Raw genomic sequence first — 23,199 nt, 5'->3', positions numbered from 1 at the left:
AGGTTTCAAGGGGGGCTCATTCATTCTGGCAGCCGCCTTCCTGTCACTTACTGAACAGAGTTTCACCACACTTCAGGATCACTCGTCAGCCAATCCGTGCTCAGCTAGCTTCTGCTGCTACTGCAAAATGTGAAAAGCTGGAATATGTGTGTGTGGTGTGTGTGCGCATGTGTCTGGGCTCTGTATATGTGTGCATGACAGAGACAAAGACAGCCTGGCTCTGGTCCAGCATGGAGCCACCTTTCGTGTGGTATCTTTGACGAATGGCTCATCCTTTTGAAGAGCAGTCAGCTGCAATAGACATCAAGCTGCCTGCACTGAAAACAGAGGGGCCAGCTCTGCCTCCTCTATTCATTTTGTTACTGAGAACTGCCTGGACTGGCTTTCCAGTTACAAATGCTGCACTTGTGCCCTGTTCTTACACAAAGTAGGCCGGTGTCTGCCAGTGCAGTGGATAACGAAACCACGGCGGCGCAGCAGGAGGCTCGGTAATCAGCGCACTAATTCCAAAGTCAGGAACAACTTCATGAGAACAATTACAGCATCATGCACTTGAGCGATGACTCACAGCTTATTTCATGATTAGATTTCAGCTCACTTGACACATGTAACCGCTATAGAATGCATTTGTGTTCTTTTATTAGCATGACCAGGCTGGGTAGAAATGAAAAACAAAAATGCTATGTGGAGATTCAAGAAGCACAGACTTGGATTTGACACTTCAAAAGACACTGAAAACATTATTATGTCAAGTAATGGCCAAGTACTGTGATAATGCCACCTGTGCCATGATGCCACAAGGGGAAAAAAAGGTTTTAAATGCCAGCACACTCTTATTTTATACTCAGTGGACTTTACCAGCTCTTTGTGCCATAGACTGCTGCTTGAAACATCCACATTACACAGTTACTGCAGATTTGTCCCGTTCCACCACATGCCAGAGGTGATGGATTTAAGATCTGCTGACTGTGGAGGCCATTTCGGTAAAGTGAACTCACTCCGAGTTCAAGAAGCCACTTTGAGATGATTTGAGCTTTGTAAAATAGCATGTCTTTCTAATGGAAGCTTCCATCAGTAGGGTACAGTGTGATGATGAAGGGATGGACATGGTGTCCAAGTGTGCCCAGAAAATACCCGACACCATTGCATCACCACCAGCAGCCTGATCATTTGATACAAGTAATCTATGCTTTCATGCTGTTTACACGGCCGATCGTGGCTCAAGAGTTGGGAGCCTTGTAATCGGAAGGTTGCCGGTTCGAGCCCCGGCTTGGACAGTCTTGGTCCGTTGTGTCCTTGGGCAAGACACTTCACCCGTTGCCTACTGGTGGTGGTCAGAGGGCCCGGTGGCGCCAGTGTCCGGCAGCCTCGCCTCTGTCAGTGCGCCCCAGGGTAGCTGTGGCTACAATGTAGCTTGCCATCATCAGTGTGTGAATGTGCGTGTGAATGGGTGGATGACTGGTTGTGTAAAGCGCTTTGGGGGCCTTAGGGACTAGTAAAAGCGCTATACAAATACAGGCCATTTACCATTACACCAAATTCTGCATGTTGCAGAAATCAAGACTCATCTGATGAGGAAATGCTTTTTTTTTTTTTTTTTTTTTAAATCTTCTGTTTTCCTATTTTAAAGAGTAGGTGTGAATTGCAGCCTCAGTTTCCTGTTCTCAGCTGGAAGGAGTGGCAGTCAGTGTGGTCTTTTGCTGCTACAGTTCATGTGCTTCAAGTTCAATGTGTTGTCCATTTAGAAATGCTCTTTTGCATCACTGTTCAGCAGACTGGTCGTTCTCCTCTGACCTCTAGAACAAACATGACACTTCCTGCCAGAGAACTGTCGCTCACTTGAGGTTTACTCTTTTTCTCTGTAAACCATAAGGACGGTTGTGTTGGACAACAACCATGGCACATTCAACGTCGCTTAAATCACCTTTCGTCCCCCTTCTACAGCTGTGTTTGAACTTCTGAAGGTTTGCTGTCTACACATTCAAACAGTTAAAAACAGAATAATTCAAATAAATGTTACCACTAATACTTCTATATGCTGTGTGTTCAGATGCTCTTCTACATATCTTGGACATGCAGAAGAGTATATCCAAAATATGTAACTAGTAGTTATTTTAATTACTGTTGCTTTCCTATGAACTTGAAGTAGTCTGCTATTGTCTTCTGCTCTCTGGTATCAACAATTTATTTTTACCCAGAGAATCTGGGGTAGTTTCAGTTTTTCAGACCATTCTCTGTAAACCCTAGAGACAACTATGTGGGAAAATCCCAGTAAATCAACGGTTTCTGAAATACTGAGACCAGTCTGTCTGGCATTAATAACCATTCCACTTTCAAAGTCACTTAAATCTCTTTTCTCCTCCATTCTGATCTTCAGTTCGAGATTCAGCAGGTCGTCTCGACTATATCTACATTGTATAAATATATTCATCTGTGTTTTTGCATCACAATCGTTTGTTACATCTGATATAATCCAAATGACAATAAAGCAGGTAAACTTTGAATGCACGTTTCACAGGTATGCACATTGTATAAATATATTCATATATTAAGACTTTTACTTGTCCAAAATGGGTTTTGCGGACCAAAAGGTCCCTTTTCAACATATCAGCTTTATCTGGCCTAAACACAGAGTGAGTTTATACGTTCAGGTAGGGGCTAGAGCACAATGCTGTGAAGAGAAGATGTGGGCTGGATTTACTGGAGACAAAACATCTTGAACGTCTTCGTTTCACAACTGTTGGAAACCAAAATAGTATGTACTAACCTCCACCAAAAGGTGCCCAGATGACTCTTCGGATTGTCTTCACCCAGTCTTCCATGTCATTCTGGGTGCTGGCCATAAGAAGGTAGGTCTCATGGTTGGCTGTCATCCGCTCTCTGTCTCCACCTGTATAAATAAACGGGAGGAAAAATTTAAATGATGCAAGATCCAAAACTGCACGCTCTCCAGCAAGAACTAAAATAACATGAATCGAGAATAACGTTTTTCAGCACGACAAGAAATCACCAGCTGGCTGCAAAACACATTTCTGAACGGACAGAGACTAATGACAAGATAAGACCTTCTAGTAACCAAGGTTGCCATTAAATGTCTTTGTTTGACATAAATTACTTGAACTCCATTTCACAACTATACGTCTTCTGAAACACGCGCACCACACAGTCAAAGGCAAATGCTTGTCTCTCAGCATGTTCCATTAGAGGCAGGCTCTGTATCGTGATTTAACCTGTGGATAATGGCCACAAGCACTCTGCTGTCATGTCATACCAGACAGACTGAAGTGGAGACTCTGTACCTGTTTCACATAACCAATCTGGCTGCAGTGATCACTATGACAACTGAGCCTTTACATCAGCTTCATCGAGATAAACAAAACAACTCGCTGCATTTCACAGGGATGCAGCGGGCCTGCTGCAGAAGAGACGAGCTCTTAAGAAGACAAATGAGGCGTCAGACTAGCAGTTTAATTATTTATGACTCTGACCACCAGAGCATCAGATGGATGAGATCTGCATGTTGCATATGAAAACTATTAATAGACTAGAACACAACATGACAGGTCAGCCGGGGGGGGGGGGGGGGGGGGGGGGGTCAGGTTTACTCCTAATGAACTGAAACAAAGAAAGAGATAAAAAGAGATGCCTAAACTGTTTGCTGGCTCACACAGAGTCATGCATGTGTTTAATGTGAATGTTGCATAAATAGTGCTTTCAACACCTGAGCTGTCAGTTTGGTGCTGGCCTTTGACAGTTAGATTGATCCTTCTTGTAAGGCAGCAGATGCCAGTGTTTGCTCAGTTTGCCATGTTCACTATGTTTATAGATGACAAACTCCCTTTCACAAACACACAATGTGTACACACGACAATAAGTAGACTGACTATACTTAACGCAGAGGATAAGCTTCTATCGTCTGTTGGTATGTCATATTTGAAAAGAAGTTTCAGATGAGGAATAGTTAAAAATGCAAGGCTAGTATCACGTTACGAAGTGTGTAAATTTAAAAGCGCCTTCTGTTACCTGTAGGCTTCTCAAAATCCCATGACTAACAGCACAGACATCACAGCATGTGTCAGCATGTATCAATTTAGTGGGGTGGGGTTCTCTGTGTCCTGAAGAATAGGTAAAAAAGGAAATTTGTCTTCCTATCTAAGGACAATACATTTGCTGTACTTTTGCATGACCTCAAGGTTACTGGTACATTACCAGCACTCCCCAACTGCGCTAATCAGTTTGATACAGTTGAAATAAGCAGAGTTGAGGTTCCCGGCACAACTTCATCACTTCCAATTTGCATGGAGAAGAGGAAAAAAAAATTGGAAGAGGCCCAAACTCCAGGAACACTTGAAACATATGTGTTTTGGCTGGTAGACTTCACCAAGTTTCTACAATTTTGACCTTTTTATAGAGTAAAGATTACACAAAAATCTAACTAAAGTAACCGGCAATGTTTTACAAGCAAAAAATACAATACAGCAAATACATTTTTGCCAAATTTGACAGTATTCAGACTTTGAAGACACCTCAATCATTAAGTTAAGTAAAATTTACCTCATCATTAACAGTCAAGGATGACAATTAAGGTTACATGTGCCATAAAACACAAACTAATCCAATAGGTGGCTACCTTTTGTTAGCAACTATTAGATTCTATATAAAAAGCATAAAAGTAGTTATGTTTGAAGCCACTCTTTAAACCATTTTATTAATAAAATAAAAAATCTGGCGGGTTGCTAATGTTCATATGGTTACTAAATATCATTACAGCAGTATATGTAGATGTTTAGCCTATTGATAATCAATCTAAGCATCCATTAATCACCGTTAGAGTAAAAGTGTCTGATCAATGCTTGCAAAGGTTTGCAATTCGGCTCTCACATTAAAGTCGTTTAAGTTTTGATCTATTTTTCGATCGGTATCCAGAAACTAAGAGTCATTCTCACAGTAGTCTAATGCGCTCTCTCGCTTTCCTAATCCAGTGATTAGTCACGACCCGCTATTGATCATTCGCATAGTTCCCATTAATTAATTACACTTTGCGCGAAGCGGATACGATTCATTAACCTTGCCACGCCCACATATTTACCTTTGAAGACACTTGACGTTTGTGTTTATGCACGCAGAAAACTTATTCGGTCGTTCCAGTAAATGTTTGAACGTGGCCATTCACGAGGAAAACAAAAACAAAGCGGCAGCTTTAGCTCACCTCCCAACCGCACAAATCACAACCGCAGCGTCATTTTACCTTCCCTCGACCTGCGACACGCAGTCGGTCAGTCATTCAGTGAAGCTGTTTGTCAACGAAAACAGAACCAAAACGGTGCACTAACCGGTAACCGAGGCGCTCACTCGTGCTCGCACATGGGAGTGTTTCTTTGGCCACCGGCGTAAAAGCTCCGTCGCTCCAAAACACTTCTCGCTTGCGAGACCGCGCCTCCGCTTTTAATCCAGCACGGAGTCCTCCGTGTAGCAAACTCGAGAAAGCGGGGGATAAATATTAGCTTTAATTCAAAGAGCGGGTGAGAGCGCCACAATATCGATGGGTTTGCGTGTGCCTGTTTCCGACACACCGTGTGAGACTGTGGCGGGCGACCAGGGCCGTGCAAAGCAGTTTCGGGTTCCAGGGCGAATGATTTACTCCTTATGGTCCAACTTCCCCTGTTGTCAGTACTGAACTCACTTGTTCCTGCTGAAGGCATAGGTCATTCCAAATGGCTCACTACAATTTCAATTCATTTTTAACGTCATATATCCAATGTTACATTCTCCATTTACATTTATTTCATGTGTCACATTCAACATAGTAACTTAACGCTCACCAAATTTTTCTGTATATGCCGTGGAATCTTGTCACCGTGTAAATACGAAATGAAGAATTTGAAAAAGTGTCAGAGGCTAGTTTGTATAATATAATTTTAGATGTAAAGCAGACATAAGCAACCAATTAAACAACAACACAAATACAATGTATTTTATTTTTGCAACTATGAGGTAACATATCAAAGTTGAAGTATTGTTAATAAATTATGCTATAAAATCAAACATTTTTAGAAATAAATGCACATTATTCAAATTTTTGTTGCAGTTGACTATCAGTGTTACATTTTGACATTAATATGATATAATTTAAAATGTAAAGCAGACCTAAACAGCAAATTGAAGAACATTGTAAATGGAATGCATTTTATTTGTGTAATTATGTGGTGACACATCAAGGTCAAAGCATTGTTAATATATTATACTGTCAAATATAACACTAAAGAAACAAATGGGATATTTTGTAACTGTGTAACAGCCTTACATTCGTTTTTACATTTGTATTACAGTCACCTCAAACACCTTGAGATGACTGTTGTGAATTAGTAGTGTATAAATAAAATTGAATTGAACTGATTTGAATAATATCATTTTAAACTTAAAGCAGACAATACAGATGCGAATACTGCAGCCATTCCCCAACTCTCTGTGAATGGTTCTCATGGCCACTGATCAATGGGCTTTGATCAGTGGTTGTTGATCAATGGCCATGACAATTTGCATATTAATGGTCAAGGAACTCACCTCAAAGAGATTGAAAATGTGACGTCATTCAGGGGTAAAACCGCAAAGGATTCTGGGAACTCGTGGCAAGAGGTACTAGCGCACGCAGGCTTTCAATTGAAATCAGTTACACAGCGATAAAAAGAAACACAAAAAATGGCAAGAAGATGTTGTATTATTAACTGCAATAGCCGGTCGCATGTCAGCCACGGGAAGCCGACGGGTAAAGAGATCAGTTGTTATTGGATTACGTCGTTGAAGAGAAATTGTTCGAGCCATGTTTCCGAAGTAACAAAGAGCCGACGGATGGCCTGGATTGCAGCCATTCAAAGACCAAATATAACGTCCTAGAACACTCCAGCTCACATGTTAGTCTGCTCCAAAGCATTTCCACAAAGGTCAGTGTTTTGTAGTAGTTAATACGTCATTTTTCATAACATAATTGGTGATATAGGTTACAAGCAAGTCTGACACTGAACAGAAATTGTCGCGCTATGCTCCTTTGTTTATTGTGCATAAATAGTGAATTGTCCTGACACAATATTGCGTTTCGCTTCTGTTATTACCATGGTACAATGACAAAAACATATACTTTTATTCACAGAGTAAAACAGGTTTTTGTATCACCAATTGCCCAGTGCGATTACAGCATACAGTATTATTGTCACTGCTACATTTCTGTAATGCGTACCAGAAATTATTTCCACTACTAATTAATTACCGTTGAGCTTAAAGGTCCTATTAATAAACTGTTAACGAATGTGTATTTATGAAGACGATTTGCGAGACTGGTAAACTTATGATAGGTACGATGGTCTTTCGTTCTACACGGTGCATTTCAAGGTCCTGTACCCATCTGTCGGTAAACTGTACCTGGGCTTGTTGCAGTGACCTGAAGTTACTAAACTTCATGAGTGTATGCACTCACTCCAAGAACCGTATAATTATAAATATGAGCGTGGTGAAAGTTGGGCAGCACACTAACGTATTTTGTCCACTCTGTGTGCTGTACGGGTCTAACCCTTTCACTCCTTTGATTTTTTCCTCATATCTTTTCCTTGACTTTTCATCAAGTCTGTCTTTGTACGGACCGGCATTGTTCTCCTTCGTTTTGTACATAACTTTTTTGGGGGACAAAGAACAAGCAAGAAGGTATCGGAACCGGAGAATGAACGTTTTGCGGTACTGCAAATGCTTGCATTTGATGCGGTACTTGGATTGTTTTGCCACGAGTTCCCGGCATGCAATGCGCGAAAGTCACGTGGTCTGTCAATCTCTATTGTTCATTCAGTGGGCTAGTTTCAGTCACTGTGCAAAGGTACTGTTTATAAGGTTGGGGAAACCTGCAGTCAGCTGAGACTGAACAAGTCACTTGGATGAGTGATGAAACATTTCTCCCAGTGAAAACGCTACATCCAGATGAACAGAAGACCTGTATGATTGAGCATGCATCAAGACGACTTACTGTGCAGAGTTATTTGTGAAACACTAAGCCACAGTGCCTACAGATGCATTCTTTCTAATGGCCTGCAGGGGGCAATGGATCCAAAAACAAGTAGGATTATATAAAGGCGAATAAGAAAATCACCCAACTGGTAATGAGCTGATGAAGTTTTGATCTGAATCGCTAGTTTATAGCGTTTAGCATCAGGTACATTTTGTAAATTTGGTTCACTATGGAGTAAAATCAATAATAAAGAAATGACTACTGTATGAGCAGGCACTTCAACCCCTTGCTTGTGATACCTAAGATGACTAGACATCCAGTCTATGAGTGTAGTTCACTGATGTATTTCTTTTATAAGCTTCCTATAACGCATACTAGTTAACAATTAAATCTTCTTAATTTTGGTCTTTTCATGCGGTACACGACACGGCCTTTGAACAAGGCAAAGAAAAAAAAAAGTTGTTTTTTTCCCCTTGTATTACAAGCTGATTTGACTCATATAGGTTTACACTGCATATTTCAAAAAGAGAACCCAATCTTAAGAAACTAAAATGAATCCATATATGTACATTAAAGCACAAATGATGAATCAGTTTACTATGCAGCAGCAGGTCCAGTGTAACAGCAATAATTAATTAGGCTGCAGCATCAAGGAAATGACGCATGTGTAACGCTTTATACAAACTGCCTCAACAAGGTCAACCTGACATATTTCTCAACCTGAGCATATGATTATTCTTAACCACTGCTTTGAGTCATTACCCACAGTTACACTAATCACTCCCACTGGCCAGAAAGGGAGTTACACTAATCACTCCCACTGGCCAGAAAGGTTTCTGACTCAGAGGCATCTCCACCCTGCCAGCATTGTTTGCGTTAATTGTCATGCAAAGTAACTGCAATTCCCTGGTGTCCCTTTGAGTTCCTCTGTCCACATTTAAAATCAATCAGCCTTCCATTACTTGCATGGACAGACAGAGCATTTCCTTTCGGAAACAACAGTTGTGAAGCCGTTAAACAAGCGTGCAACAGGATTAAACAGCATACCATGGGCATTACAGCACACTGCTCTTCCTCCTGTCATTTCCTGTTGATGATCCGCTTTCTTCCATAGCGGCCTAAGTTGGCCTCATAGTTTATAAGGTTTGGTGAGATGTCACACTCACTTAGCACATGGAGAATATAAACTATTTAGGGCTCAAGTGGTAAGTGTTTGGAGAATCTTACTATTTAGAAGCACAGAGCATTCAGATAATCCCATCGTCTCCCAGCATGCAAAGGTCAATCACTGATTTATGCCCTAAAACTATTCTTATCCACTTTCAGCGACATGGAAATGGTGGTAAATAATTAATAATATTAACTTCAGAAAGAAATTAACATTTAGCTCACAAATCATGAGCCACAGGTTAAATTCTGACTATAATAAATTAAGATAATTTTTGACTGATTCTTTTACAGACAAAGTATTTCTCTCATACAATTCTTGGGCTGATTGTAGTTCAACTGGTACTATGTTAAAAAAAAAACAAAATCCATTTTATGACTTTATAAATGAGATCAACCTCAGTAGGTGTTCATATGCAGAGACGGTCTTCGTGTATAACACGACTTTACCTGAAGAGACAACCGTGGCAGCTTTCACAATTCGCCTGATTTGCCATGCTTTGGCACACTGCTCCAAAGTTTTACAAAAAAAAGAAAAAAGAAAGAAAACCTCAGCTTTCAGACCTTTACTTCAGAAGCAGCTTCCATTCAGTGAGACATAGACATTAAGATTCCCTGTTCACACTGAGACTTCATAGAAGAAACGTTAAGGAGAAGGGAAAACATCATATGTTTCATGTTTTAGCAGTAACTCTACTGGTGATATTCTCTGCAGTGGAGCACGTACCAAAATGACAAGTTAGTTTAGGCTTTCATCTGCTACTTCAACATCAGCATTACCAGACAGAGGATTAATACAATCAACCCCAAAACCTGATACAGCAACAAACACAGGAAAGACACAGCTAAACTGAACTGCATGCAGCTGCAAGGAGAATTGGCAACCAGACCACTTTGCAATGAACTCCTTGTTTTCTTTCGAGAACAGCGTTCTGTGAACAGATGAGACAAATGTTGAACTTTCTGACATGTGAAACACTGTGTTTAAATAATTATGGTATTGCACACACACCAAAACCTCAAATATAAAGCCTGGTGGAGCAAGTTTTGTGTTCATGTTCAGCATCTTGACCTATAATACTGGTGAGAATATATACAGACTGTATACATGTGCCCTCTGTGAGGACAATGGTAAAGCTTCAGACTACTTTAAACAGTCAGTTTCAGATGCTTTTTTTCCTCCTCTAGGATCTGTATAATGTCACAGAGATGGGATAATAATACAGTCAGCTCCAGCACATAACTCTGGTAGGGAGCGCTGCAGCTCCTTTAAACTTCACACACTGTTCTGCAATAACATAGACAACTTTTAGTGGATTTTCAGTTCAGTCAGACTGTTCGTCTATATGAGTTGGACAAAAAAAATCCAAACGGATCACAAACTTTTCTTGCAGCTGTGCATAAACTACATTAACAACTTGAGAGCACACCTCCAAACAAAACTATAGCCTCTCACTGACAACCTGGGATCAGGTTTAATTACCTTTACATGTGAATGGCAGGCCATCTTAGATGGGCTCAGTGCAAACGGCTAACAACTGTTCATTCCAGCTGAAACCACTGGCTTTAATAAGTGGCCAAACCAGCTGCACATAGTCTTTAACTAATGGCTCAAAACAGGTGGGAGACAACAAAGGATCCCACTGTGCTGTAATTGCTCACAAATACCTGGATCCCCCGTGCACTTCACTTTGACTTGCATGTCTTCACTGAGCCCTCTAGGAGCCACAGTGGAGTGCATCTGTGTAGAGCACCACAGTGTGGATAAAGACCATAGAATATATGGTTATGTTTTGTGCCGATAAACAGTAATATGTTACCAGGCATGAATGGCCCAGGATACTCACACCCTGTAGTTACATCAAGTATTATGATAGGTTACATGAATAGTAAACATATAATATAAGTGGATGTGAAGCGCCTGTCTTTTGGCTTCAGTTATATATTTCGGAAAGTTCCAGTTACTATAAGATTGACGTCTTTCTCATATAAATATATTTTACATCAAATATGGTGACCGCTAGCTTAGCAGATAGATTTTGTCTGGCACATAAACTCATGTAAAAACACAACTTGATTTAAAGTTTATATGCTTTTGAGTTGTTGGCAGGCAGATTTGTCAAAATGTTTTTTTTTCCCTAAATACCTTCAGACAGCCCATCTGTTTCCCCGCCTCCAGGCTTTGTGCAAAGCTAAAAAGCTACCTAGCAGTTGTAGCCTCACATGTGAAGAAAAGATCCGAAAACAGCATATCGGTTTTCTTGCACATATGTCGAAAAATAAGAAACTTATTATTAAAAAATGACAAAATATTAATGTAATGTGGTTCTAAAGTATAGAACGCAAACCTTAACAGTATGACATTTCCATATCTTCAAAGCAGTTTTAGTCCATTGAATTGATAATTGCAAACCTCACTCCTGCGGTATAACCACATAGAAAAAAAAATTAAGGCAAAGGGAGCACAGTAGGTGTTAAAAAAAGGGGCCAAAATGAGCTAAATATTCCGTACACACAAACATGGAATAGATTTTTGTCTGCAGACTTGTTGTGAAATGTTAAGCTCTTCCAGACCCTGACTGCACATCTTGCCAAGTGGAGGAAGCAGCTGCTGCTGGCAGAGAAAACAATGCAGACACTGTAACTACCTTGTTTAGTGATAAATGACAAAAATATGTGTCATAGTTCTCCCAGCCTGTGTGTGTCCATGTTGAGATTAAAAGGAGCACATCAGCGTCTCTTCTCTTTTGTCTTCTGGAGTCGTCTTGTTTGTGTGCAAGCAGGGGCAAGCTGAGATTCAATAATAGGTCTAATGATAGTCTTCTCCGAGGTCCGTGCATCATAGATGACTCTAACATCACAGGAAGTCGGTCACTGGGTGGCGAGCTACGCTACACGGCAAAGGGAATTGTCCATTCATACGGAATGATGAGTATTAAGAGTGGAAACAAAAAGAAAAAACACCACTGCTCCCATTTTCTTTCTCATCTTTTGTTTATGACTGTTGGTACCCTTATCTACAGGGTCCATTTCACTCATGAGTAATATCATCTCCAGATGGTCTAAACATGCAGCTGTAACAAAGCCTGTAGTAAACAAGTTAAAGAAATACTTAAGCAGTAGCAGGACAGAGGCTGTGCATATAAAAGCTTTCAAAAGGCTCAAATAATAAACTCATTACTGTTACCTTGATGGGATGACAATAAATTAGTTAATCCATACAGGGGTAAGCTATGAATCGACTGATGAACCACCTCCATCCCTCGTTCGTTATCTCCGGCAAACCCAGGGTTGGAGGAGGGGGGAAATAAAGAGGCGTCCTGAATGAGTTACAAAGTCCTGGCTGTCTGAGTCAATGTGAGGACGGGAGTTTCTGACTGGAGGAGCTGCTCTCCCAGTTTTTGGCCCGGCTCAGAATGAGTGAGTGAGCACAGCTGAGAGGGTGTGAAAGAGAAATGGGAGGGAGGGAGGGGGTGGGAAGGGGGGATTTGGAAAAGCAGGGGGAGGTTGGTGAGTACACACAGACACACACACATACACTCACACACATCCACAAACTTCTGCAGAGCACTGTAATGGGAACAATAGGTAGAGCTCTCTGAAGGCTTAGGCTTAACAGAGGCCAGGGTTCTCCAGAGGGCATGACCCCCATGTGCAAACATGGAATCTCCCATTCCCACCACAATGCTTTTTTAACATTAAGACTATAATGATGTAATCATATTGACCTTTCAAATGTGCAATCAGGCATTAATGACAACATAAACAACATTTAGAGTGTGTGTACGAGACTAAAACTTCTGCTTTTTTACTCCACTTTATATCAGTCGATATAAATTGATTTATCAAAACTAAAAACCTTAAATCTTTGGTGTACTAGTGGAAAAACATCAGCAGAAGGTCGAATGAACACTCGGCTACAAAGTATGCTGGAGATTAAGCTGTTTAATTTGCCTTAGTTTGCATGGCTGATTTACTAAATAAGAAAAAAAAATATACACTAGCTTTTGGCTGTCTCTCTATCTTGGTTTTATGCTTAAACTAAGAGTCATTCTCTTTTAAGATAACAACATAAATGTATTTGCAAAATGAGTCATCATCAGCAAAAATGGCAAAGGTCAGCGCATGCTTAAATCTTCTCAAATGTGAGGATTTGCTACTTTTTTCTGAACATATAGATCATCAACTCAAAAAGGTCACCTGAGGAGCTTAGGCTAACCTTTTTAATTTCTTGTGACATTTTATACAATCAAAAATAATTCCTAAACTTACATTATAATAAGGTTACATATTTTCTGCCTGTGTTTTTAAAATGTTAAATCGTCCTTCAAAGTATTTTCAAAACAGCTATACTCTCGTTACAAGTCTGCCATGCTGCTGGTGATACAGCTCCCCTCTCTGCAGCTATATCTTCCCATGTATTTCTAATGGGTGTCCCGTTTCACCCCCCCCCACCACCACCACTACCACAGCAAGGTATCGACGGCTAATTCTCACCCTGGTGACATGGTGGTCCTTGCCTGTCAATAGATGTAGTCTGAAGACAGACATCACAACATTAGCCTGAATCCCTAAAGACCTCGTCTAGCAGAGAACACAGACTCCATAGATGTTTCTATGGCTATCCATTACCATCTGATGCCGAATGAGTAACATAGTGAATAGGAGTGGGGAGGTCAAAGGGCACAAGGATTGTTTGGCTCTACTGTCTCTTTTACAGGCGCCTGTAGGAAAGCGGATAACCCTGGCATCAAAAAGAAGGAAAAAAAAGAAAAAGAAAGGAGACCAACAGCCACATCTCAAAAATCGCTGTATTATTTGCTTTTGAAAGGCTAACATGATACTGTGTCTAGTTGAACCCACAAGAATATGCATAGTTGAAGTCAAGGTTGTCATGTTTTAAGGTGTAGTTGCATTAAAAAAAAAAAAAAAAAAAAAAAAAAAAAGAATCAAACAAGTTATTATCGAGTTATTCTGCGAATACATATTCACCTCTGTCGTCACAGGATATGAAAAGAAATCAAGTCAAATTGCAGCTGTTGGGTAGAAAAAGTGAGTGGAGTTTCAATGAGCTGTCATGAGCACAAGCAGGGAAGCAATGGGTCAGTCCGTTCAGGGAGGTCACAGGACTGTCAAAGAGCCAAGTGTCTCTGTTCTGATTTCATGCCAACTAAATAAAGAGCTATGTCTGTGTGTTCTGCCAAGGCTGCTGTAAATATACCATTATGTAAGGGGAATCAATTTCAACTTCTGAAGGAAGGAAGTGCGGCTCAAGCAGGCCTTGAAGCCCAGAGCTTGTAACGTAAGTTGGCATGATAATCATAAAGGCTAGACACTAAAGCAGAGGTGCAGTAAGGGGGGGGGGGGGGGGGGGGGGGTGTGTGTGTGTCACACAGTCAGATTTAAACATACCAGCATTTTATTTTTTTAGGTTTTATTATTAGTGTGTGATTTAATGTAATATAAGCTTTTTTCAAAGAATGTATTAATATTCTTCTTCTAGAAAAAGAACAAAAGGATAACACTGGTATATCCACGCCTTCCTCCAATGGAAACTGTTGGCTGCCCTCGGGGTGGGGAAATTTGAATCAAACAGTCTAAAATAAACTATGTTTTGCTTTGAAAAGCTGCTGCAGAGGTGTAAAGCATAGGCGATTTGCAGTGAACGTGCTAATGGATGGGAAAAGACCAGAAGAATCCTTTAATATGCGGCTTGTTTTTTTTAAAAGAAGGGTCCAAAGCCACAAAAGAAAATTGTAAACATTCCCAAATGATATTCATGTAAGTTCACCACAATCATTCTGTTCAACCTTTTTATTGCCGTGGCAGCATAAAGCAGACTTAACTCCGAACACATTTAAGTTGTTCATGATAACAATTTAAGTTTGTTAAAATACCAAAATCGTTACGAGTGAACCTTTTAGAGCACTGACAGCTTTAGTGGCTACTAGCTGCTGGATTGATATCTCATTTAAATGTTAGGGAGCGCTGAGTTTTGGTGAGGGCTAGCAGCTGTTGTCACTTGAACACTTGCACACAACGCTGTGAGGTTAAAACATTACATTAGCGATACAGGCATAATGATGCTGGAGGGAAACTTCTGGAAAGGTGCAGAACACGCAGATCCAAGAGAAAAACCTCAAATGGCCTCACAGAAGTCAACCCTCCCACAGATATAGCGTGCTTTTAGTCTGGTATCGTCATCACCACACTGTCTGAGAATTTGTTTTGTGTATAACCAGAGACACTTTGAACAGCTAAGCTCTCTGTGGGGCTGGATTGTATCTGACAGGATGAGTGGTATACTGTATTTTTTAAGTGAATGCATTCAGTCTGTGTGGAAGGAATACGTTGTCACGGTTATGTAAACACACTGGATCACACTATAACCGATTTGACAAACGTGTCGTGCACCCCTGGCTTGGGAGACTGTAAATCTGTGTGGGAGTCATTGCCAAAGAATTCAGTGATGTGAACTCTGCACTACCAAAATGTTTGTCCGACATCTTAAACGTTTTTCATTTACATACAGGATGCTGTCGGGGGTAATTCCCACACAAACAGTGTAATATCGGATTCCACCCATCAAAGGACTTTATAAAAATAAAGACATGTCATCAGCCTCAAATATCCTCATTGTTAACAAGGATATTTTTAGATGATGCAGTTTGCTACTTGATTACTAAAATCAATTACAATATTGTTGATGGAGCCACTGGGAGACAAACTTCCTGGCGCTTGAAGATTGCAGTGAGCTTTTCCTTTATCCTCACCAGAGAAAAGAACAAGGAGTGGACTTGACAAAGTACCTGTTGCCCCACTCAGTAATACCTTCTAATATCAGCTTTCAGCACTGATGAGGGCCTCAGGGTAGATGCACACCTGCAGTCCCTGCAGTCAAAATAAGTAGTCTGAGTCAGCCTGGCCTTTGGGAAGCCCTTTGAACCTTTCACACAGGGCTGTGGAGACGTGACTTCTGGTATATTTTGAATAATGGAGGCAGAACAGACGGTTGAATCTATTTTCCCCACGAGAACCCATAGATTTAAAAATATATATGCATGCAAGCTTTTCCCTAGCTCAGCTCTTGTGAAGAATAGAAATTCTGAAAACACAAATTATCTTTTCCTTTAATTTCATTCACCTTGTAAAATGAAGTCGTTTTGGACACTTCCATGAGAAGTATAAATCAGTATTTTCATTTCCTAGATTGCTGTAGAGATGTAGAGAGATTGAGGAGCCTGTCGGGGCAACGTTATTTTGATAGAGAGAGATAAATCTGACTGACAGTCATCATTTATCATCCTGGACGTGAGATTCCCACCAATGCATTTTCTACTTGGTGGCTATGGCTATAAAACAAGAAACATGAATATGGATAACTATTAGGAAATGTGTTTCCAAGTTACACTGTGCACTTCTATAATAATCTGCTTAATAGGGTCAGGTGACTGGGTGAATATGCTGGCTCTAAGATCAAAGTTTCACAATTTTGAGGAGATTTTTACCAGTTTATTGAGTTTTAGTTCTATATTCACACATCTGAAGGATGGCTTTGTATTCATTTTTTAAGATGTTGCTGAAATTGCTTGTGGAGATCTCTGCAACCCTTACCCATGCTGCACAAAGACCTCAAATACACTGATTGTCATCTTTCTCGAAAACCCCTTTATGCACCATAAAACACTCAGGTATGAAAATATCTGCAATCTGGACATTCAGTGCTTAGTGTGAGCTTCAGTAAGATGGATGAACAAGTGAGTCTACATATTGATCACTGCAGCATTGCTAGCACTATTTATTTCCCCCCTGACAAAGTTGGCTAAAACACTGCACTGTCTGCTAGAAAGTGATGCATTGGAGAGACAAAGAAATGCAGATGATGATGAAGACTCTCAGTGTTGACCTTCTGCTGAGGTTTTTCCACTAGTACAGCAAAGACTTATCATAAGGTGAGAGGCTATGACTGCAGTGATAGGTTGCCAATATGTTGCAATGTTGCAGTTGGACAGCTATCCACACTCCGCGCCAATTTAGAATCCCCAGTTCATTTAAAAACACGGACGTCTTTGTACTGTGGAAGGAAGCCAGCGTAGCTGGAGAGAACCCACACACGCCTGTGGAGAATATGCAAACTCCATAAAGCTGATATTATTAGTTGGTCTAGCATCATACTTGCCGCCTCCCCACCAGTTAAGTAATCAAAAAGACGTGTTGGTTTCATTCAACACTTTTCACATTTTTGGTTTAAAGGTGACAGATTTCAGGATGTCTCAGCTAAAGTCAGGAGAGTCAGTTTGCGCTCTCGGCTTCTAACATATCACTTTTATTGAAATACTCATTACAACTTCCCAGACTGCTTTAATTCACTGTTCCCACCTTTGCTCTCCTCACTGCCATCATTCAACTTTTTCTCATGTGTAGCCAAACATTATGTACAATACAGTATTTCTTTTGTCTAGTTTCTCTCCTCATTTGTTGCCTTGGATTTTCACATGAGAATGTCTTAACTAGGATGGATTTACAAGCAGGCGGGGAGCTGTGAGTTCAAGACTCTGTTCTGTTATCTGCCCCAAGCAGCCAAGCAAAGTGAAATTTGAACCGGCTAGGAGAATGTTCTCCACCAAGCATGACTTTTCTTCCTCTGGCAAGATTTATTTCAAAGCTACATATATGCATAGTGCAACCAAATTGAGTCACACTTACATATATTGTGTATGGTTTATGGATGTTATTCCTTTGAAAGACTTTAAATTGTAATTTTGAAATGACATGGTAAAGATAGAGAGCAGGGTTTGGTGATGGGATTTCCGGCTCTTTTTAGAGAGCCGGCTCTTTCAGCTCGGCTCACTAAAAAGAGCCGGCTCTTTCGGCTCCGAACTGGCTCTTCAGGTTGTTTTGTTGCTTTAATTAATTTATTATTAACAATAATATAAAATTATGCACAAAAGGAATTACTAATGTAAAAAAAAAAGTGGTTTTATTTATATATGTTTATATATAAATATATGTGGTGGCCCCTAGAGACAAAGCACGTACAAACTCCAAAAAGCACATACAAACTCCAAAACACATTCCTAGAGTTAACTGAACTTCCAAAACAGAGCTACCTAGATCACTTAAATTACACAATTGAAAGCATATGTGTATTGTTTGTGTATTTATACACAAGCACTCATATATATTCAAATAATTAAAAAAAAAAAAGTTCATTTACCTGTTACTACCACACACCAAATCCGGTCGTTGGTACTTCCTGGCTTGTGTAGCCACTAGGTAACAAAAGCTCAACACTGCGCCTATCATCCTGGAGCACTTCTGCTGTGTTTTGTACGTGTTTTGGAGTTTTTATGTCCTTTGTCTCTAGGGGCCACCGTAAATATACTTTTATTTATTCACTCCACATAAAATGTAATAAATAAATCATATAATACAAAAACCAACTAGTCACAGTTCAACTTTTAACTATTTAAATTTTCAGCTTTTTCCTTTTAAACAAATTTAAAATGAAACAACACAAAACACTGCAAATCACAACACAATTAAATATAAACTAAAATATGAAAACAAAAAGAAACATGCACATTCTCTGTCATATGGACCTGCATGAATAAACTTTCTGAATTCTTTATCATCCGCAACTGAAAATAGTTGTGGATGATTACTATACCTTTCAAATGTGATGTTGTTGTCCCTGGCTCTCTCTCTCTCCCTTTCCCTCCCGCCCTGTTCCTTTGCTACTGTGAGTGTAACTACCGCCCCTCCCCCCTCTGCCCAGTGCAAAGCACAGGGCTCGCGTGCGGAGTGAAGCGAAAAAAAGCGCGAGAGAGAGAGAGGGTGAGAGAAAGAAAAAAACCCCAAAAACACAGCTCTCGATAAGGAGCCGGATCGCGTAGTTCACGTCAAAGACCGGCTCTAAGAGCCATTTCGTTCGCAACTGACACATCACTAGTAGGGTTGCCAAATGCTGACTTAATAACTGCAGACCTCCGAACCTACTCTGGCATTAACATCAGTATAAACTGCACTAAAGCTTCACAGCCTGTTATCCATGATTGAGCAGCTCCTGTAGGTGTAAAAAATAAAAAACAAAACAAAGAAAGAAACCCCCCACACTAATAATGCCTTACAAAGATCTAGCATAGACAAAGATGAAATAATAGTTTAAAAATTAACTGAACTCAAACAAATATTCTGGATGATCAAAGTTATTTCTAATTGTGAAATCAACCCAAACAAGCTGTTTTTTGTGGCTCAAAGTCTATGTAATAAGACCAAACAAGCTACTTTTGACTCCTAAAATATTTCTAATTCAATGAAAAAAAATGGCATCAAACCCTGACATCAAAAACCACGAGCATCAGACTGTAGAATCTCACCTGATGTGAGCAACAATCAGAAATGGGTGGCAAGTTAACTGAAATCGTGTGAGGACAGGTTGAGCTGTATGGTTCAACTAGAGAAAGACAGGGAAACAAGGCTAGGGCTTAGAGAAAACTAAGTAAAATCACGGGAATTCGCAGTACTTTGTAAAAATGTGCCACAGTTACTTGTTTTGAGCTATCAGTTGTAGTCCTCCTATAGCAGGGACGACACAATACAATGAGTAGCTGGTAAAAACACCAGTAGAAGCACATAATTCTCAAAAAAGAAAAAAAAAAAAGATTATTTCATGTACTTAGTCACAACCTCCATTATTAAAAACTTCTTTTAAATTATTTAAAACATAATATTTTGTCAAAAGGACACAAGGTATAATGTTTTAGTTAGCTAAAGCTAACGTATATTACTTTATGTTAGCTTCAGCGTTCATATAATGTTAGCTACTGCAAACATTTTAGCCTATGAAACACCACAGGCTATACCAGCTGTCTCAAAGAAAAAGGTAATTTGGGATAACCTCAAGTCTTACTGTCTTTCTTATTGACAAGTCAGGGTGAAGCTAACGCTGCACATATATTACACAAACAGCATCTGTAGGCGTATGCTGCCCCCATCAGTTTTGAAAGAATTGCAGCCTTGGTACATATACCGCCAATGGTACCTAAGTGACCCCCCAGTACTGATGTGTTTTAAGAATTCTGGTATCAAATGGTGTTGGAAGTATTGTTTGTATGACATCCCTAACAGGTAGTGTACCATTAGCCATGAATATTTACAGGTTTCCATCTGGTCAAACACATTCTGTATGAAATATTAATGCCTAGTTTACTATATATGTTATTAATTCTTTTGTCAGAAATAGTTCAATGATCACAAAGCATATTTACAAAAATGATACCAATGGAAGGAAAATTAATAACTTCTTTCTTCTCAAAATCAATCACAGCTGCAAAAACTGTAAACCATAAAGTGTAACTTATAAAACACCCATCTGCTCACATTCTGCATGCATGTATGCATGTATGCATATATATATATATATATATATATATATATATACATATATATATATATATATATATATATATATATATATATATATATATATATATATATACCCACCCCAGAAAAAGAGAAATTTGCAACTGAACTACAAGCAGCTTTGTGCCTGTCGACAGATCCTTCACTTTGAATTAAGCATCTCATAATGACACCGTCTAAATCAAATACAGACATATTGGTTTTCATTATTGGTATGCAAAAAGACACACCTGGGTTATAGTTTAGATCCATGGGATGCAGATGAAGACGTGCCCCCTCTCAGGTGATGGCTGAGGTAGCGAAAGCCACGCTCTTGCTGCTTACTGCTGACCCCCACGTGCCACTTCTTCATCTGTTCTTGTTGTGCACCACTAGCAGCTCTATCACCCTATTTTTCTGCTGAAACACAGTCCGCTGCACTTCATATTCTCCCCCACCTTTCTTTGCTTATCCTCCACGTCATATAAGTCTTCTACAACTTCATTTTGCTAAGTCAAACGCAGGTCAATGTGACACATCGATCAGCGGCAGTTAGGCGAGGTCAGGCCGAGGCTAGCGTGTCTGCATGCCTCTCAGGAAGCCTTTTTCTCAATATACAGTATACTTCTGTCAAAGGAGCTGAAAGAGCGGAGGAAGCACATTTTTGAGACACACGCGAAACGACTGCAGGACAGAAAGCGATGAGTGAAACGGCAAGCCGGAGGCAAGATGGTGTGTCTGCTCTTCTCTGAAGAGCCCCTGAAGGAAGTGAGTGGGGTGGGAGCTAGTGGTGGAGGGAGGTGGGTTGCATCATAAATCAGGCGTCCCTCCCCGGAGTGGGACCTGTAAATCTGGTGAACGAAGAATGGGCACTCAGCCGAATGATTCATCCACAGTGCTCTATAAATACTGCTGTACAGGGTCGGCAAGGCTGTTGCTACTGGTGGCCAAGAAACCCAGAGACACTGGGGTTTCTCCCTCTGAACGGAAGGTCTTTAATAACCCTCTTATCTTTTTCAGTCCAAGCCAGACTTGTAGGTGAACTACACATTACTTGCTTCCTTTAAGTGGGAGAGAAGCTGGCAGAAAAGGTATTTAACATTTAACACCAACACTACCTGTTGGGAGTCAAACACAGGAAAAAATGGAAAAAAAAGACGTGGGAAGAGATCTAAATATTTACCCAGAGGAAAAATCAGTTTACATACCATTGGTCTGGACATTCACATGAACTGACCCCGACAGACAAACACAGTATAACAGTCCAGCTGAAACGTACTTCAGTGGAGGCCCAAATGTGTACTCACTGAAACCTGGCCTATCTGATACACTGTGGGGGGCAGGGGTTGTGGAAAGACATTGGAGTGGGAGTCTGATAATGGACATTGGTATGCAACTTTCAAATACCAAGCCCCCCTCCCAGAATAAGGCTGTTATGTAAGCATCTGTGCTTCCTGTCCTGCTTCTCTCTCTGGCTTAAACTGTTTTTTGCATTTTCTCGAGAGGATCGAGAGGCATGGATTCTCACAAACGGGGATGTTGTGATGCACGGATACAAGAAAGGAGGAAGTCTGGAATCCTGGAGCCTAAATGAGAGTGAGGAGGACATCTCAAACATCTACTACATACAAAAGGCATGCAGCATATTGTCTGGAAATGCCGGCCTCCCTTTTCCTGCTTTTTGTCAAGTCTGTTCGATCCAGATGTAACATTACAATTATGGCGTGTTTAGCTTTATGCTAAACAACGCATGTGCCACTTATTGTCCTTCACAGATCGAATGCAAAGTAGTTTGCTTGCACAAGCTTGTGATTTATCATCTTTTGACTGAATGACAGCTAATGGAGGACACATCATTAAGTGAAACGCCTCTTTTGTAAAGTATGAAAATGTAGCAGGCGACATTTCATATCCATTCATCCAGTATTTTATCCTCCAGGGCTGTTTTTGCAAATGCCTTTTCCCATTTACCAGCTGATCAATCATGGCTTCATGAAAAATGGCCCTAGTCAACACAGGGTACAGTCTGAGCTATTATGTGGATTCTCATGGGTTTTATTTCCACCACTAAAACACACAAACTACACATTGTGTTGTTATAGAGAAATGTAAGTGGGCTGAAGCCACTAATCAAACTGCTGCTAACATATAAAACCAAAAACTATATTTATGTTGCGTTTTGCGTAGGAAGTTGCCTTCCTGCGCGGGACAAAAAAAGTATTTTGTTAACTGTCAAACCATCAAATTCAATGTGCAGTGGTTTGCTGTTGATATTACAATCCCTCCTAACAATCATTTAACTTAAATTTGTTGAATCAAATCATTTTTATGCTCCTTAGATATTATTCTGATATGAAGTTTCAATCCTCAGTCAGTTAGCATACTCTAGTGTAACAAAGGAAACAATGTGTATGACAGACTCTTCCAAACCAAAGATGACCAAAATGAAGTAAGTGTGGCAAAACATCAGGCTCTTATTTCTACAGTGAGAGGCTCAAATGGCTGTTGTTGGTTGGATTTTGTTAAGCCTCAGTCACACAGGCCTAGAGATTAGCTCCTGAACCCCTGGCAACCACCGGTAGCTAATGAAGTTAGTTAGACTACGTCCACACTAGCCCCGATAGATTTGAAAACGGCGC

At 40.2% G+C, this 23,199-nt stretch overlaps 1 protein-coding gene across 4 annotated transcripts in view; it reads right to left on the bottom strand.

Moving 5' to 3' along the window:
* Positions 1–23,199, bottom strand: part of arhgap24 (Rho GTPase activating protein 24) — a 76,448-nt gene that overhangs the window by 14,728 nt on the left and 38,521 nt on the right. The window contains exons 1-2 of one of the 4 annotated variants that reach the window (XM_084935466.1): positions 20,812–21,411; positions 2,768–2,890 (exon numbers count right to left, since the gene is read on the bottom strand). In XM_084935466.1, the coding sequence (XP_084791592.1) occupies positions 2,768–2,890; positions 20,812–20,833 (145 nt within the window). In that variant the 5' untranslated portion in view covers positions 20,834–21,411. Of the gene's footprint in view, positions 1–2,767; positions 2,891–5,333; positions 5,692–12,344; positions 12,541–20,811; positions 21,412–23,199 lie in introns of those variants that run through there. The other 3 variants (XM_084935464.1, XM_084935467.1, XM_084935463.1) reach the window with 3 other exon arrangements.

Source organism: Perissodus microlepis, chromosome 7 (assembly GCF_051167445.1).
Source record: "Perissodus microlepis isolate ML-2025 ecotype Zambia chromosome 7, ASM5116744v1, whole genome shotgun sequence".
NCBI lineage: Eukaryota > Metazoa > Chordata > Actinopteri > Cichliformes > Cichlidae > Perissodus > Perissodus microlepis.
This window is presented reverse-complemented; position numbering and strand designations above follow the sequence as displayed.